Here is a 14,260-nt window from a genome sequence, read left to right on the forward strand (position 1 = left end):
TTGGAGTCGAGTCTGGACCCGATACCATCATCTCAAATCAGGTTTGGGTTTAGTTTTACCTGAGTCCGAACCAAACCCGACTTGTTGACACCCCTAGGCGACCCTGACCCTGACCTCACCTCTCTCTCAGCTCTTCCTCTCCCATCGAAACACCACCAGACATGCACAGCTGCACCTTCGGCAATCCGACCATTCTCTTTTGGGCGGCGGCGTGCATCACCCCTTTCATCACTCTCTCTCAGGCCGGGCCAGTGCTTGAGGCATGCCGCTTGCACCGTGCATCCGGCAGCTTTCCGAGTAAGTCCGCACACCATTGTTGGTCTTTTTTTCTTCTTGTGCCTTTTTTAGGGTTTAAGGTTTTTTTTTTTTAATTTTTTAATTAACATTTAGGTTTTGATTTTGGTTTTTCAAATGAGATAAATGTTTAATTAAGTATATATATAATTTTCAATTAATATTATTCATGATTCCACGTGATTTTAGTTAAAAACTTAAATTTTTAAGTTTTTTTTTTGAATTAACATTTATATAACCACCCGTCTAATGGTGTAGGCCCCATCCCACTCTGCCAAACCCCTTTGAGGCGGATCAGTGCAATCACATGACACAAAATTTGTGCATTAAGCACCTGATCACCCTCCATCACTCATTGGCCCTCACAGCTGACAGGCCCTCATGGAGTGTGATCAGGTGCTTAATGCACAAATATTTGTGCAGTTTTTTTCACCTCTTTTTGGGCTGAGTTTGGCCCCGGATTTATTGGGCTTTCTATTGTGCCAGCCCAAACCCCGCAATCTCGGGTCTGGTACCCGACCCGATGTCCTCTCCTTTTTTTTATTCCCTATTTGTCCCTTTCCGCACCATATACATGCCTCTGTGGTGGTTCTGTCGAAGGGTTTTGAGTTTCTTCTTAGTTCGTAGATTCCGAAGGCCTTCTGACTTTTCTCGATCGTTGGCCGCCGACGCGTTGTCTGATTTGCTTTCCAGCCGGCCATGACTGGTCGGGCGTTTCCTCATTAGTTGATGTGAGCAAGGGGTAAAGTGTTTGGGATTTCTCTCCTTTTTTTTTTTCTTTTGTTTCCTGTTCAGATGTCTCCTTTTTGGATGTGTTTTTTAGTGTTGTGAGATGTTGGGTATTGTTGAAATCTAAATATTTGGGCATGGGGAGACCTCAACAGGAGGCCTGCCAATGTGTGGTCGCTCATGGACGGTTTTCCTTTGGCCTAAAAAAATAAAACTGTGTTTATTGAGAATGAAATAAGATGTATGCCAAATTAATTTCTAGTGACGGCAAAAATTCATCCAATTTTCTGGTTAAGTTGATATGCAAATATTTTTATTGGGGATTAGTTGGTGTCTTAAATTCATGAAAAATTGTTTCTAGCTGATTGTGTAATGGAAATGGCCAGATTTGGCATATAAATGTGATAGCAAGCCTTGTGTTGATAGAATTTCCTTCTTTTCTTTTTTTTTCTTTGCAAATTTTAGTCTTAGTGACTTAGCATGGAGCAGATTATAGATGCTTTTTTTTTATTTTTATTGTTCCTGTTAATTGGTTTGCTGTTGTAAACTTCTTCCCATCTGTATGCTAATGGTGATATGCTATAGAATATGAGTTGATTCACATTTGTTATTTTTTTCAAGTACAATTAATGAGTCTGCCCAGTGGTCGTCATTCTTGATGAATGGGATGCGTTTCTGTTGTTCAATTCCTAGTATGCCAGCGGCTTATGGGAAAAAAACAAGGTTACCGGAAACACTATAGGAAGATGGGAAACACATTTCCGGGAAACTATTTCCGAAACAGCAAAGTTTGTGTTTCCGAAAAACATGGGAAACACCACAAAATTTATGGGAAATGCATTTCCCATATTTGGGAAACACGTTTCCTATGCGTTTCCCACACGTTTCCCAAGCGTTTTCCTTTTGTAGGATACATGTTTCTCATGTTTGGTAAGTTTTTTCTTCTTGTTAAACGCTTCCCATTCATTTTCCATCAGTTTCCCAATTGGTTCCTGGTTCGTTTCTCAATTTGTTTCTCATTTCCTGTTTCACATGCACTTGAAAAGCCTTGTTTCCCGTTTCGGTTTCTGGCAAGGAAATAACAGCATAAAAAGTAGAAATGAACTCATCTTGTTAAACACTGTTACACAGTAATAGTTGTGCATGCTAGGAATTGCAGTTTGTTTCTTTTGGGAGTGAGAGAATGGCTGTATCTTTTTCTGATGTTGCCTTTTTCTCTTTGTGGTTCACATTACGATTTTTTGTTTGTTCTTTATGATTGTATTTTCAGCAAAAAAAATTCTGGTACAAGTAGTCTCGAGTATGCTTGTTACCGGCGGGAATTCCTCAAGAAAGACCCACTATGAAATCCTCTCAGTGAAGGAGGATGCAAGTTATGATGAGATAAGAGCTAGCTACAGGTCTTCTCTTCTAGTTTTTCATCCAGATAAATTACATGGGAAATGTGGATTGCTTGATGATGAAGTACATGATGGTTTTGTCAAAATACAGAAGGCTTGGGAAGTTCTCAGTGATTCTAAATTACGTGCCCGTTATGATTGCGAACTGGAATGTGCTAGGCATGCTTCTGAGATTGCAGAAGATGTCGAGTTGGAGGAGATGATGGCAAAAAATGTGGATGAAGGCTTGGAGTTATTTTATCCTTGCAGATGTGGGGACTGTTTTTCAATTACCTCTGAAGAGCTTGAGGAGATGGGTCTTTCTTTTAGATTGGGAAGTATGGAAAGAAAACAATTGAATCAGTTGAAAGTAGACCGAACTTCAGTTCTTCTTCATTGCTGCTCATGTTCATTGAAAATTAGACTTATGGTTCATACATGCTCATAGGATGTCTTATTCTGTATCTATGTCACACGGATACTCCATTTTGGCTCCTGTTCTGTATCCCCTTATATACTAGTCATATTGAGCCATATGCTGGTATCTGCAGCCGTATATATGTGATATAGTTTTGTATCTTACATATGGATTTTCCTGACAGAGGCTTGTATGGGGAGGGGTTGAGGTGTCAATTCTGATTCTGAGGAATGTGTAGGCCATGATTGGATAGAGTTTTTGTGTCTGCTCTTTAATTCCATTAGATAACAATGAACAACTTGCTGATTTTATGGCATGATTTACATTTTTATTAATGAAAGACCTATATCAGTTCTGACGTTAAATTAAGTAAATCTCAAATATGATATTCTCTGAAGTTCAACCTCTCTTTTCTATCATTTGAACCAATTTGTGTGGCATGATGTGGATCCAGTCCATCTGAAGTTGGGAATTGAAGTCTGTTTCGTTTTGTTTAAGTTGGAAGGAGAATCATAAGAGAGCCTGATCACTGAATTTTCTAGGGCCCTTCTTCCCTCCCTCAGGAATTTTCTAGGTACTCGGCCCGATCACTGTGGATCAGATCTACAAAATAGGTCTTTATGTCTGTGTTATTGGATTCCTGAGTTGCAGTAAGGTTTCCAAAGAAGTAATTATCTCCCACAGTTCCAGGTGAATTGGATTTCCACTTAAAAATAGTTGTGTGTTTGTTTAAGAAAAACGATTGAATACTGCTCGGGAAACTGCAGACACTGTTATGTTATTCTTCAGTTGTAGAAACCACTATGTTTACAAGCTGAAGATTGGAGGGCAATTTCAATAATTTACAATCTCTCTATTCTTATGAAGACATTGAGATCTTGGTTGTTGGTTTGCTATAGGCATTCTCACTAGGGCTCTGTTTGGAAGCCTTGAATGGAGGTGTGTTGCAGTTTCCCCAGTGTGCTCTCATGCTCTCTGCTGTTTGGGAGCAGTGGTGTTGCCAAAACACTGCATTGGGAATAGAGCTGACAGCCGCAACAACACATTTCAACACCATTGACAACGGGATGTTTTTGGCAACTCCACCCGCAACACCACATTTGGCAAAACCTTATTTTGCAATACAAGGAAATGGTGTTTCCATCCCAATGCAAGTCCCCAAACAGAGCCTAAACCTTCTGAAATCGTTGTTGGCTTTGGGTTTGTCAGTTATACTCAGTGTTTGGAGTCTATGCAAATCGGTTCTGAGTAGGAGTCCTTAACAATGTGAACCTAACACAACCCTCCACCGACTTGAGCAATCTATAAGAAGCGAGTGGAAGAGTAGGGCTGGTAAACAAATCGGGCAACTTGTGGCTCATCTCGTCTCAAACTCATTCATGTTCGGTTCTTTTGGATGGTGAGCCGAACACGAGCTTCGTTATACATAGTCGAGTCAAGCACAAACAAAGGGTGTTTGTCTCATCTCGGTTCATATAAGCTCGTTTAGATAGCTTATGTAGAATTTATTGCACTATAATTGTCCAAAAATCATGTTATCTCAACTGGGTGGTTGGGCTTGCATTTTACATGTAGGGAGTTCCTTCTTGCTATGAACCCTTTCATTTTTTTATTTAGGCAAGCCAGCTCAGACTTGGCTCGTTTGGCTCGGGCCAATATGAGCTGAACTCGGCTTGGCTTGCACGAGCCATACGAGTCGAGTCCGAACACTATATAGCTGTAAATGAGCCGAGCCCAAACAACCCCTGTTAGGCTCGTTTACCAGCCCTATGGAAGAGATGAAGCCTAAAGGGGCTCTTAATTTCATTGAAGGGGAAGAGTTGTGGATGAGAGGAGGAGAAAAGAATACTCCAAGTAAGAATGCTGATAGGAAAATCCAAGAATCACATGCCTTTCATCTGCACGCCTTTCCTTTTTTTTTTTTGGATTGACAAGCTGGGGTTAGACAAACCCCGGCCAGTTACAATTTACATCTCAAAGATCATCAACATTCGTATGAGGAAACCAATCAGGAGGCATATCTTTCGAAACTCGATCCTGCTGAATGGTTCCTAACCGTGCAAGTAACAACTCTTATAAACATGGCTACATCTGAACGAGTCAAAGTAGAAAATAATACCAATCATTTCTTTAGGCATCCTTTGAACCGGTAGCCGACCTTCCAATGCCCGATTAGTAGCTTCTACCATGTCTCAATAACTCTGGATCATGATGGAACTAAGGACAAAATGTCCTTCCACATATCCCATTCAATACATATTGTCAACTTGGATCTTACCAAACATCCAATCCATAGATTTGTCCCTGTGTGATTCCGATTAGTGAAACCTAACCGTCAATCCCTTCGATGCACACCAAATACATTAAACTTCATCCATCCCAGAGGTGGAGGTTGCCATCTATCTGCGTAAAACCAACTAAAAAATATCTGATTCTGTACCCTTTTACCAACATTGAAGACATGCAAGAACAAATATGCTGTGTGGCAAGGAATTTTTCCTGAAATAACATCTAATTCCCATAAATTTAGACACACTACAGAAAATGAAAAGATGATTAACAGTCACTTTTTCCAGTTTACAAAGCACACACCTGTTTGCCAAATTCCATCACAAGGGCTTCAATCGATCTTGAGTGAGCAACCTGTCACTTATTGCCAAACGGAGAGATATAGATGCTCTTGGACAATGATTCACAAACCAAATGTAATTATAATATTTAAAGTGGACCATGCTCCCTATACACTTCTCACGCCTCTGCAGCTGGAAATACAGTAAACTTCCATTTCAAGAAATCTTCACCATTGGAATTTCTATCAACTTCTTCAACTAGGGTAAGGAAGAAGAGGGAGGTCTAAAATAACCGAACTTTGCCAAGCAGCTTGAGAAAGAGTGCACTTATGTGTAACTTGGCTATCTATCATATCTGCTGCCTTGATGTTACGAATACTTATGAAGTCTTCTTTAGATACCAAGCACTCAAATAGGTGAGCCAAAGTACACTTACCAACCCATGGATCATACCAAAAATCAATCTTACACTACAAGAAATCTGCGAATTAGCGACGAACACTATCCAACGATAATCCATCGCAAATCTGTCGCTAATCCGTTTAGCGACAGATTGGTGATGACTTAGCGATAGATAACATCCGTCACAATTTCCTGGTCGCTAATTAGCGACAAAACTGATCTGTTTTTCGCTAATTCACGTCAGAATAGTGAATGTCATGATTCATCGCTAATTCGTCGCTAAATAAGGGCTGATTTGGTTTTGCGACAGATACATATTCGTCGATAATCTGTCGCTAACATTTCACGATGGATACATTTCCGTCGCTAAATTTCGTCGCCCATTTAACGACGACTTAGCAACAGATTACATTCCATCGCAAAACATTAGTTGATTCAGTTTTTGAGACAGATTAATATTCGTCTCTAATCCGTCGCTACATTTGCGATGGATATTAGTGACGGATATTATCCGTCGTTAATCCGTCACAAAATTTTAAAAAAATAATTTTTTTTTATTTGAAATATAAATATCGAGAAAAAAATTTCTCGTTATACAATTTATATAACTTGTGTATAAAAAACAAGGTACACATAAAAAAGACATACACAAAGCAGGTGAAACAAATTTAGCACAAACTATAAGTGAAACAAATTTAACAACCCACTATAATCCTCGCCAAGTTCTAATTAGTTACAAGTGAACATATACAAAGAGTTTAGTTTGAAACAACAAGTACGTGAAACAAATTCAACACATGAATCTAATCATCACCAAGATTTAGAGCATCATGCTCTTCATTGTCTCGATCTGCCTCTTCATCCATGCCTCTATCAGCTCATCTACGCTGATCATCTCCAACATCCTACAAGAGAACCAAAATGTTAGTATTGATAAACAAAATATAATGAAATAAATTATATGCAATGCACCTAATATAAGGAAATCAAAGTAACATGGCTGAATGATACATCGACTAGCAATAAAGTAAAGAACATTAACAAAATTCAGATATGTGTTCTAAGGCTCAAAAAAAATTTTTCATAGTGATTCAATCATGCAAATATGTGTTTTAAGGTTGTCAAAAAAATGTCATAGTGATTCAAGCATGCATATATGGTTTATAAGGCTGTCAAATAAATGTGTTATGTATCATAATCATGCATATATGTGTTATAAGGCAGTAAAAAAACTTTCATAGTGATTCAATCATGCATATATGTGTTATAAGACAGTAAAAAAACTTTCATAGTGATGAAATCATGCTTATATGTGTTCTAAGGTTGTCAAAAAACTTTCATAGTGATGAAATCATATTTATATGTATTCTAAGGTTGTCATAAAACTTTCATAGTAATTCAATCATGATATATGTATTATAAGGCAGTAAAAAAACTTTCATAGTGATGAAATCATGCATATATGTGTTATAAGACAGTAAAAAAATTTCACAGTGATGAAATCATGCTTATATGTGTTCTAAGGTTGTCAAAAAACTTTCATAGTAATTCAATTATGCATATATGTGTTATATGATGGTAAAAAAACTTTCATAGTGATGAAATCATGCTTATATGTGTTCTTTTTCATAGTGATGAAATCATGCTTATATGTGTTCTAAGGTTGTCAAAAAACTTTCATAGTAATTCAATCATGAATATATGTGTTATAATGCAGTCAAAAAACTTTCATAGTGATGAAATCGTGCTTATATGCATTCTAAGGTTGTCAAAAAACTTTTATAGTAATTCAATCATGCATATATGTGTTATAAGGTTGTCAAAATTTTTATAGCGATTCAATCATGCATACATGCGTTCTAATGCTAGCAATAAAAATTCATAGTGATTCAATCATTCATACCTGACAGGCACCAAAGCTCATGTTGAATGCAAACAAAGTTCTCCTGTCCCCAAAAAAGTTGCACAACTCATTATGAACAAGGTTGAGAATGACTTCATGTAAAAAGTCATACATTGTGTACTGAATAAGCTGGCAGACACCATCCCAAGAAACAACAGGGTCAATCGAACGGTAGAAGTTGATGCTGGCAGAAGAACTCTGAGAGCCCTGATTGCAGGAGGTAACGACTGGTGTGGTATTCATGTTACTCCCAAACTCGAACACACAACCCTTTTTGGGTTCACCGGTTGTAGTCACCTATGCTCCAGGATCAAAAGGCGAATGCTGAGTGGAGTCATCACCATATCGCTCTACCATCTGCTGCTCATATGACTCCTACAAAGTAATGATTACAGTAAGAATTAATAATTAAGAATTACAATATTTATGATAATATAATTCATGGTAACTTGTATATTACAATGTTTATTAATACAATAAATACATACCGTTGTCGCTCTCGCCTTCTTTGATATGAACTCTCTCATGCTCTTATGTTTATGTGTTTCAACAAACACATCTTTGTAAGGCACAATGCCTCCTTTTTTGGCTTCCTGTAAGGTTAAATGATAAAAAAATCAATTAGAAAGTATGTAGAAATACTTATAAATGTGATAATATATATATATATATTGATGAGTTACCATTTTCTTCTGGTGGCTTCCAAAAGTCCTAGAACCACCTGTGTGTAGATGGACATCGAGCATCTTCGCTCGATTTTGTGCAGCCTTTGCTGAGCGGTTTCAAAATTCATGGCTCATCCACTTGTTGCACATTGCATTCCAATAATCTGTCCTGATAGTAGAAGGATCATGACCCTTTCACTGCAGTGGATCATCTATCCCACCAGCTGCTTTTATTGTTGCAGTCTTCATATTGTGCAACATGTCGGCAAATCGATTGACCTGCTCCTCCTTTACAACATATAAGCAAAAACATAATAAATTCCTATATTTTAATATAACACAAAAACATCTACCTAATGATGTCCGACGACCTCCAATTGGTTCGCGACCACTGTAACCTCTACGAACCATATTTTAATAAATAAAAATATAAAGATTTAACTCTTGATCTTAGCATGGACATGACATATGCATGAAATATAAAGATTTAAAGGTCCTACATGAATCAGTTTTATAATTGTGCATATACATGCTAAGTATGCATAGAATGTAACATGATATGCAATTTCATGAACATGGATACATAATCAAATAAAAAATAACTTCATACAAGCATGGATACAATCACGTCAAACATTGTAATACATTCAAATAATTCATATTACAATAATATCAAACATGTACCTGCAACAAACACACTTCCATATCTCACTAACTACACCATGACTAGCATGGACTCCGAACTACAAAAATAAGAGCATATGAGAAAGTGATGTGGTATGTATTACAAGATGTATTTCACTAGCTCGAGTATGCTTCCTCATCACTTGTTTAACTTTCATATTCTTCTTCTTCTTCTTCCTCCTCCTCTTCATTAGGCGCCCATCCACTTGGTATATCATTTATATCACATTATTTCATACGTGTGCCATCGAACAATGGAGATGTGACATGCAAACCATGTGTGACATCATGACTATAAGAGAAGTCATACATATCACCTGATTGATAGTAATCACCCTCTTCAATAATCTCTTCTTCTTGTAACTGATCATACTCGGGGTATAGTTTAGACTTCACATTGCAAACTGCCCACCATTCATTTCTATCTGACTTCCTTGTATTTGGATATGAAGTATAGTAAACTTGTTGAGCTTGCGAGGCTAATATGAATGGTTCATATATTGCAAACCTTGATTTATGATTCACCTCCACAATGCCTGAGGATTTGTAGACTCTAGTTGCTGTGGGATCAAACAAATAACACTTGAATAAAGTTACCATGTTATTTATGCCTAAGTAAGTCAACTCTATTATTTCTTCAATAACACCGTAATAGTCAAGTTCATTTTCAACATAACTGCTACCTTTGATACACACGCCACTATTCATCGTTGACTTGTTTACACCGTAGTCTTTTGTATGGAATCAATAACCATTTACAATATACCCATTGTAACATTGCACAACTTTGGTCAGACCATTTTGTAAATCACATATTCCTTGATCATTAACATCACCATGGTAGACCTACAAACATAAACAATGACTGTAATCATAACCAATTAAGTAACATATTGTTGTTTACATGAAAAGAATGCATGTCATCATCCTTACCAACTCTTTGAACCATGCCCCAAACTTATTTTCACGTTCTTTCTGTACTTCTGAATCAATGAGATGTAGAAGTTCTCTTCGCAACTACAGATCAAATCATCTGCACTTAACAAATTTTTATATTACCGAACCATGTACGCACGTATAGAACTTAGTGTTACATATTAAGTATACTTACGTGATGTAGGGGTCGATCGCTAAGCAATTAAAAAGGATATAGATTTGTGTTGTGTCTTGCTCTCGATCTTCCAAGAGTCTTGACCAGTAACTGCCAAAGGCATGCCCAAGTGGTTTAAATATCGATAGTTTGTCAGCCACAATAAATTGTTCTTTATCATTATTACGAGGTGGGCAAATGTAACGTGTTGGAATATGAGGTTTAAAGTACAAAGATGAGAAATTTGAAATCTCTTCTAAAGTGTACGTCTCACAAATTGAACTCTCCACTCTTGCTTTATTCCAAACCTTTTTTTTTGAGGTCAAACATGTATCTGTCAACAATATACATCTCGTAACATAATAAATTCTCAATAGCATTAGAGGAAAAAGTATAAATAAAAATATACATTTTAAATGGGTACATCCACCGATATTGCACATGACTACCAACCCTAAGTTCATATGGCAAATGTATGATCACATGTTTCATAACATAAAAAAATGCTGACAGAAATATGTTCTCTAGCTAACAAATGGTAGTGACGACAGAATCCTCGAGATTCTTTACCTCAGTTACTACAACTTCCGATGCACACAATGTTCTAAAAGATCTACTCAACTTGGATAATACCCCCCGGATAGGTTTGTCTAACATATCATGGAATGCTAAGAGAATCAACCGTTGCATAATGACATGACAATCATGGCTCTTTAATCCATATAATTGTCCCTCATTTATCTTCACAGCCCCAACAATGTTAGTGACGTATCCATTTGGAAATCTCAACTGTCTCAACCATTGACATACCTGCTTTACTTGATCTGGTCCAAGCATGTACCTTGCCTTGGGTTTTAGTACTTTGCCATTGTACTCTTGGAGTTCCAATTCTGGTCTTTTACATATTACTTTTAAATCTATACGGGCCTTCGGATTATCCTTCATTTTCCCTTTGACATTCATTACCGTATTGAACACATTATCAAATACATTTTCTTCACATGCATCACATCTAAATTATGTCGTATCAGTGAGGTCGACCAATATGGTAATTTCTAAAATATAGATTTCTTTGTCCAGTTGTGATTCTTCTCAAATCCAAGGAAGGACATCAGACTACGGGCATCTGTCAGTTTATATGGAAAGTATCACAATCGTCTTAAAATCTCTATGCCAGACAGCCGTGTAGGTAGACCTTCTATTTCAGTTGTGCCTACTCGGAACACATTCCTTTGTCGTCGGAACGGATGGTCGCTGGGTAGAAATCGACGATGACAATCAAACCAGCACGACTTCCTTCCATGCATCAAGCTAAAAGATTTTGTATCCTCCATGCAATACAGACATGCCAACCTCCCATGTGTGCTCCAACCTGATGACATACCATATACATGAAAGTCACTAATTGTTCATAGAACAACAACTTTCATATTGAAGTTTTATTTTTTGTGGGCATTGTACGTGAGAACACCGTCATATCATAATATTTTTAGTTCATCAATCAATGGCCTTAGATATACATCAAGATTTTGGCCCGAAGAGGTTGGATCAGGGATCAATAGACACAAAAAAAGATTTTGATGCTTCATACATAAACTTAGAAGAAGGTTGTATGGGGTGACAAATACTGGCCAACATGAGTATGAGGTTGATCTACTCCCAAATGGATTAAATCAATCTGTACATAAACCTAGCCTAACATTTCTCACTTCCATTGCGAAGGTCTGATGAGTACGATCAAAGTGCTTTCAAGCTTTCGCATCAACAGGATGCGTGATCTTGTCTTCATCATGTCAAACTTTATTTGCATGACATCTCATGTGTTTAGCTATCTTAGAAGACATATACAATCGTTGCAATTTAGGGATGAGAGAGAAGTAGTGGAGTGACTTGTATCACACTTCTTTTGACCTTATGCTAGCATTGCCTCTTATCTTTGGCTTGAATCAATGATTCTCACATGATGGACATGATCTGCTATTTTCTTGATCTTTAAAATACAACATGCAGTGATTTGGACACGCATCTATCTTTTGATACTCTATACCTAGAGCATTGACCATAACCTTCGCACGATAGAAATTTTATGGCAATTTCTCATCTTTGGGCAACATAGTCTTCACAATAGAGCATAGACGGTCCAAACATGATTGACTCAAATTATACTCTAACTTTAAATTCAGTAGTTGAAGAACTGCAGACAAGATAGTGTGACTCTCGCAACCATTCTACAGTGGCTCATCAACATCTCTAAGTAAGTCATAAAATCTACTAGCTGCATCATTTGTTGCTTCTTTCTCTACCCCAGTTAGTATATCACTAGGACCCATAGCAAAACCCCGTTCTGGTCCTACGACATCAAATATCAAATCCACATATGGATTATTGTGCATCACATCTACCCGTACGTCAAAATTGTTCCAAAATTCTTCACTATGAAGCATCCAATTCTGATAACCACTCACAAAACCCTTCCTGTATAGGTGATGTTTAACACCATGAGGTTCTACAAATCAATTGTCCTTACACATCGTGCAAGGGCACCTGATCCGACCGATGGGATCCACTATACTGACGCTTGTTGTTGCAAATTTAATAAAACTGTCAACACCATCCATAAATTCAAGCAATACCTCATTATCAACTATCCTACGATATATCCATTCACGGTTTGTAGTCATTTTATCCTATAATGTTACTGATATTATCTTCACCAGTTAAAAGAGAATCATAATAATGCATCGATGAAAAAAATATCAAATTTATCATGCATTGTTGGTGGATATAATGATTTGATATATATATATATATATATATATATATATATATCACAAAAATATTTAGAAAGATGAAATCACATTCATAAATATGATACATTCAATTTAAGCATGTTTTCATAATACAATTTCACATGGAGGGCATAATTAATTTAAAAATAACTTCATGCAAGCATGAATACAATCACATCAAATATTGCAATACATTCAATCATTCATATCACAATAATGTCAAACATGTATCTGCAGCAAACACACTCCAATATCCCGCTAACTACTACCATGACTAGCATGAATTCCGAACTACAAAAATAAGTGCACTTCTATTTCCATACATTCAAATCATGCTCAATATGATCTCTAAACTCCAGCAAAGCAGTCCTAGATATCCAAAACTAAGTGAGTGTGTGAACAGGAAAGTGTTGCATCCAAGAAAGTAAATAACATGTGATGCACTTGCATCACTTACTCACCACGAGTATTTACCCGATTTGCATTGCTTTTGTCTTTGCATTTTTTTCTTATTTCTTTTTGCATTGTATTTTTAGCCGCATGCGATGCTTAGCACTAAGCATCGCACAATTAGCTCAATTATATACCTATAAAATACAAATATACAAAACAATACAATACCAAAAGATCTACTCGTCCCTCTCACAAGGAGAGAATGCTACAACTGCACACACACACAACGACCAACTTTTCATCACTCGAACAAACCTTCACGACTGGTGGATACATGTTAGAGGCTCGACGAGATGGATGAAGCTCGATTGGTACACTATCGCTTGCCGCTATTCCTGCATGAACAAGGGTAGAAAAGAAAAAGAAGAAGAAAAAAAAACACAAAAAGGGCCAATGAGGAATCCGGTACCGACCGATGAGAACCGCGACAGTGGAGGGCCTCCAGGTCAGCACTCGTCAGGGAGACGAAGTGTGTCCCAATGACAACAGTGGTGCAGGGTGGAGAAAAGAAAGGAGAAGAAGAAAAGAGGGGATGGGAGGTCAGCGATGGTCGGCCTATGACGGATTGGACGAGACTCGGGGAGGGGGAGGAAGAAGAGGAGGTCAGCGATGGCGTAGCTCTGGCGGCCTGCGGATGGGGAAGGAAGGAGGTGAGGAGAGGACTCAGGGAGGGGAAGGAAGAAGAGGAGGTCGACACACGACGGTGGCACACGACAGTGAGAGAGATGGAGTGAGGGAAGGAGGAGGTGATGGAGAGAAATCGGGCGACGGGCGACGATGGCACACAGCGGTGGTCGGCGGTGGCACACAACGACAAAAGAGATGGAGTGAGAGAAGAAGGAGGAGGTGATGAAGAGAAATCGGGCGACGAGCGACACACGAGG

General features: G+C 37.9%; 1 protein-coding gene across 1 annotated transcript; it reads left to right on the forward strand.

Annotated features, from left to right (window-relative positions):
• Positions 1-1,100: 1,100 nt before the first annotated feature.
• Positions 1,101-3,185, forward strand: LOC149815146 (DNAJ heat shock N-terminal domain-containing protein). The gene has a single exon (XM_089988878.1). The coding sequence runs from the start codon at positions 2,278-2,280 to the stop codon at positions 2,848-2,850; it is 573 nt and encodes a 190-aa protein (XP_089845004.1). The 5' UTR covers positions 1,101-2,277; the 3' UTR covers positions 2,851-3,185.
• Positions 3,186-14,260: the final 11,075 nt, after the last annotated feature.

Source organism: Nuphar pumila, chromosome 15, assembly GCF_984573655.1.
Source record: "Nuphar pumila chromosome 15, dmNupPumi1.hap1.1, whole genome shotgun sequence".
Classification (NCBI taxonomy): Eukaryota; Viridiplantae; Streptophyta; class Magnoliopsida; order Nymphaeales; family Nymphaeaceae; genus Nuphar; species Nuphar pumila.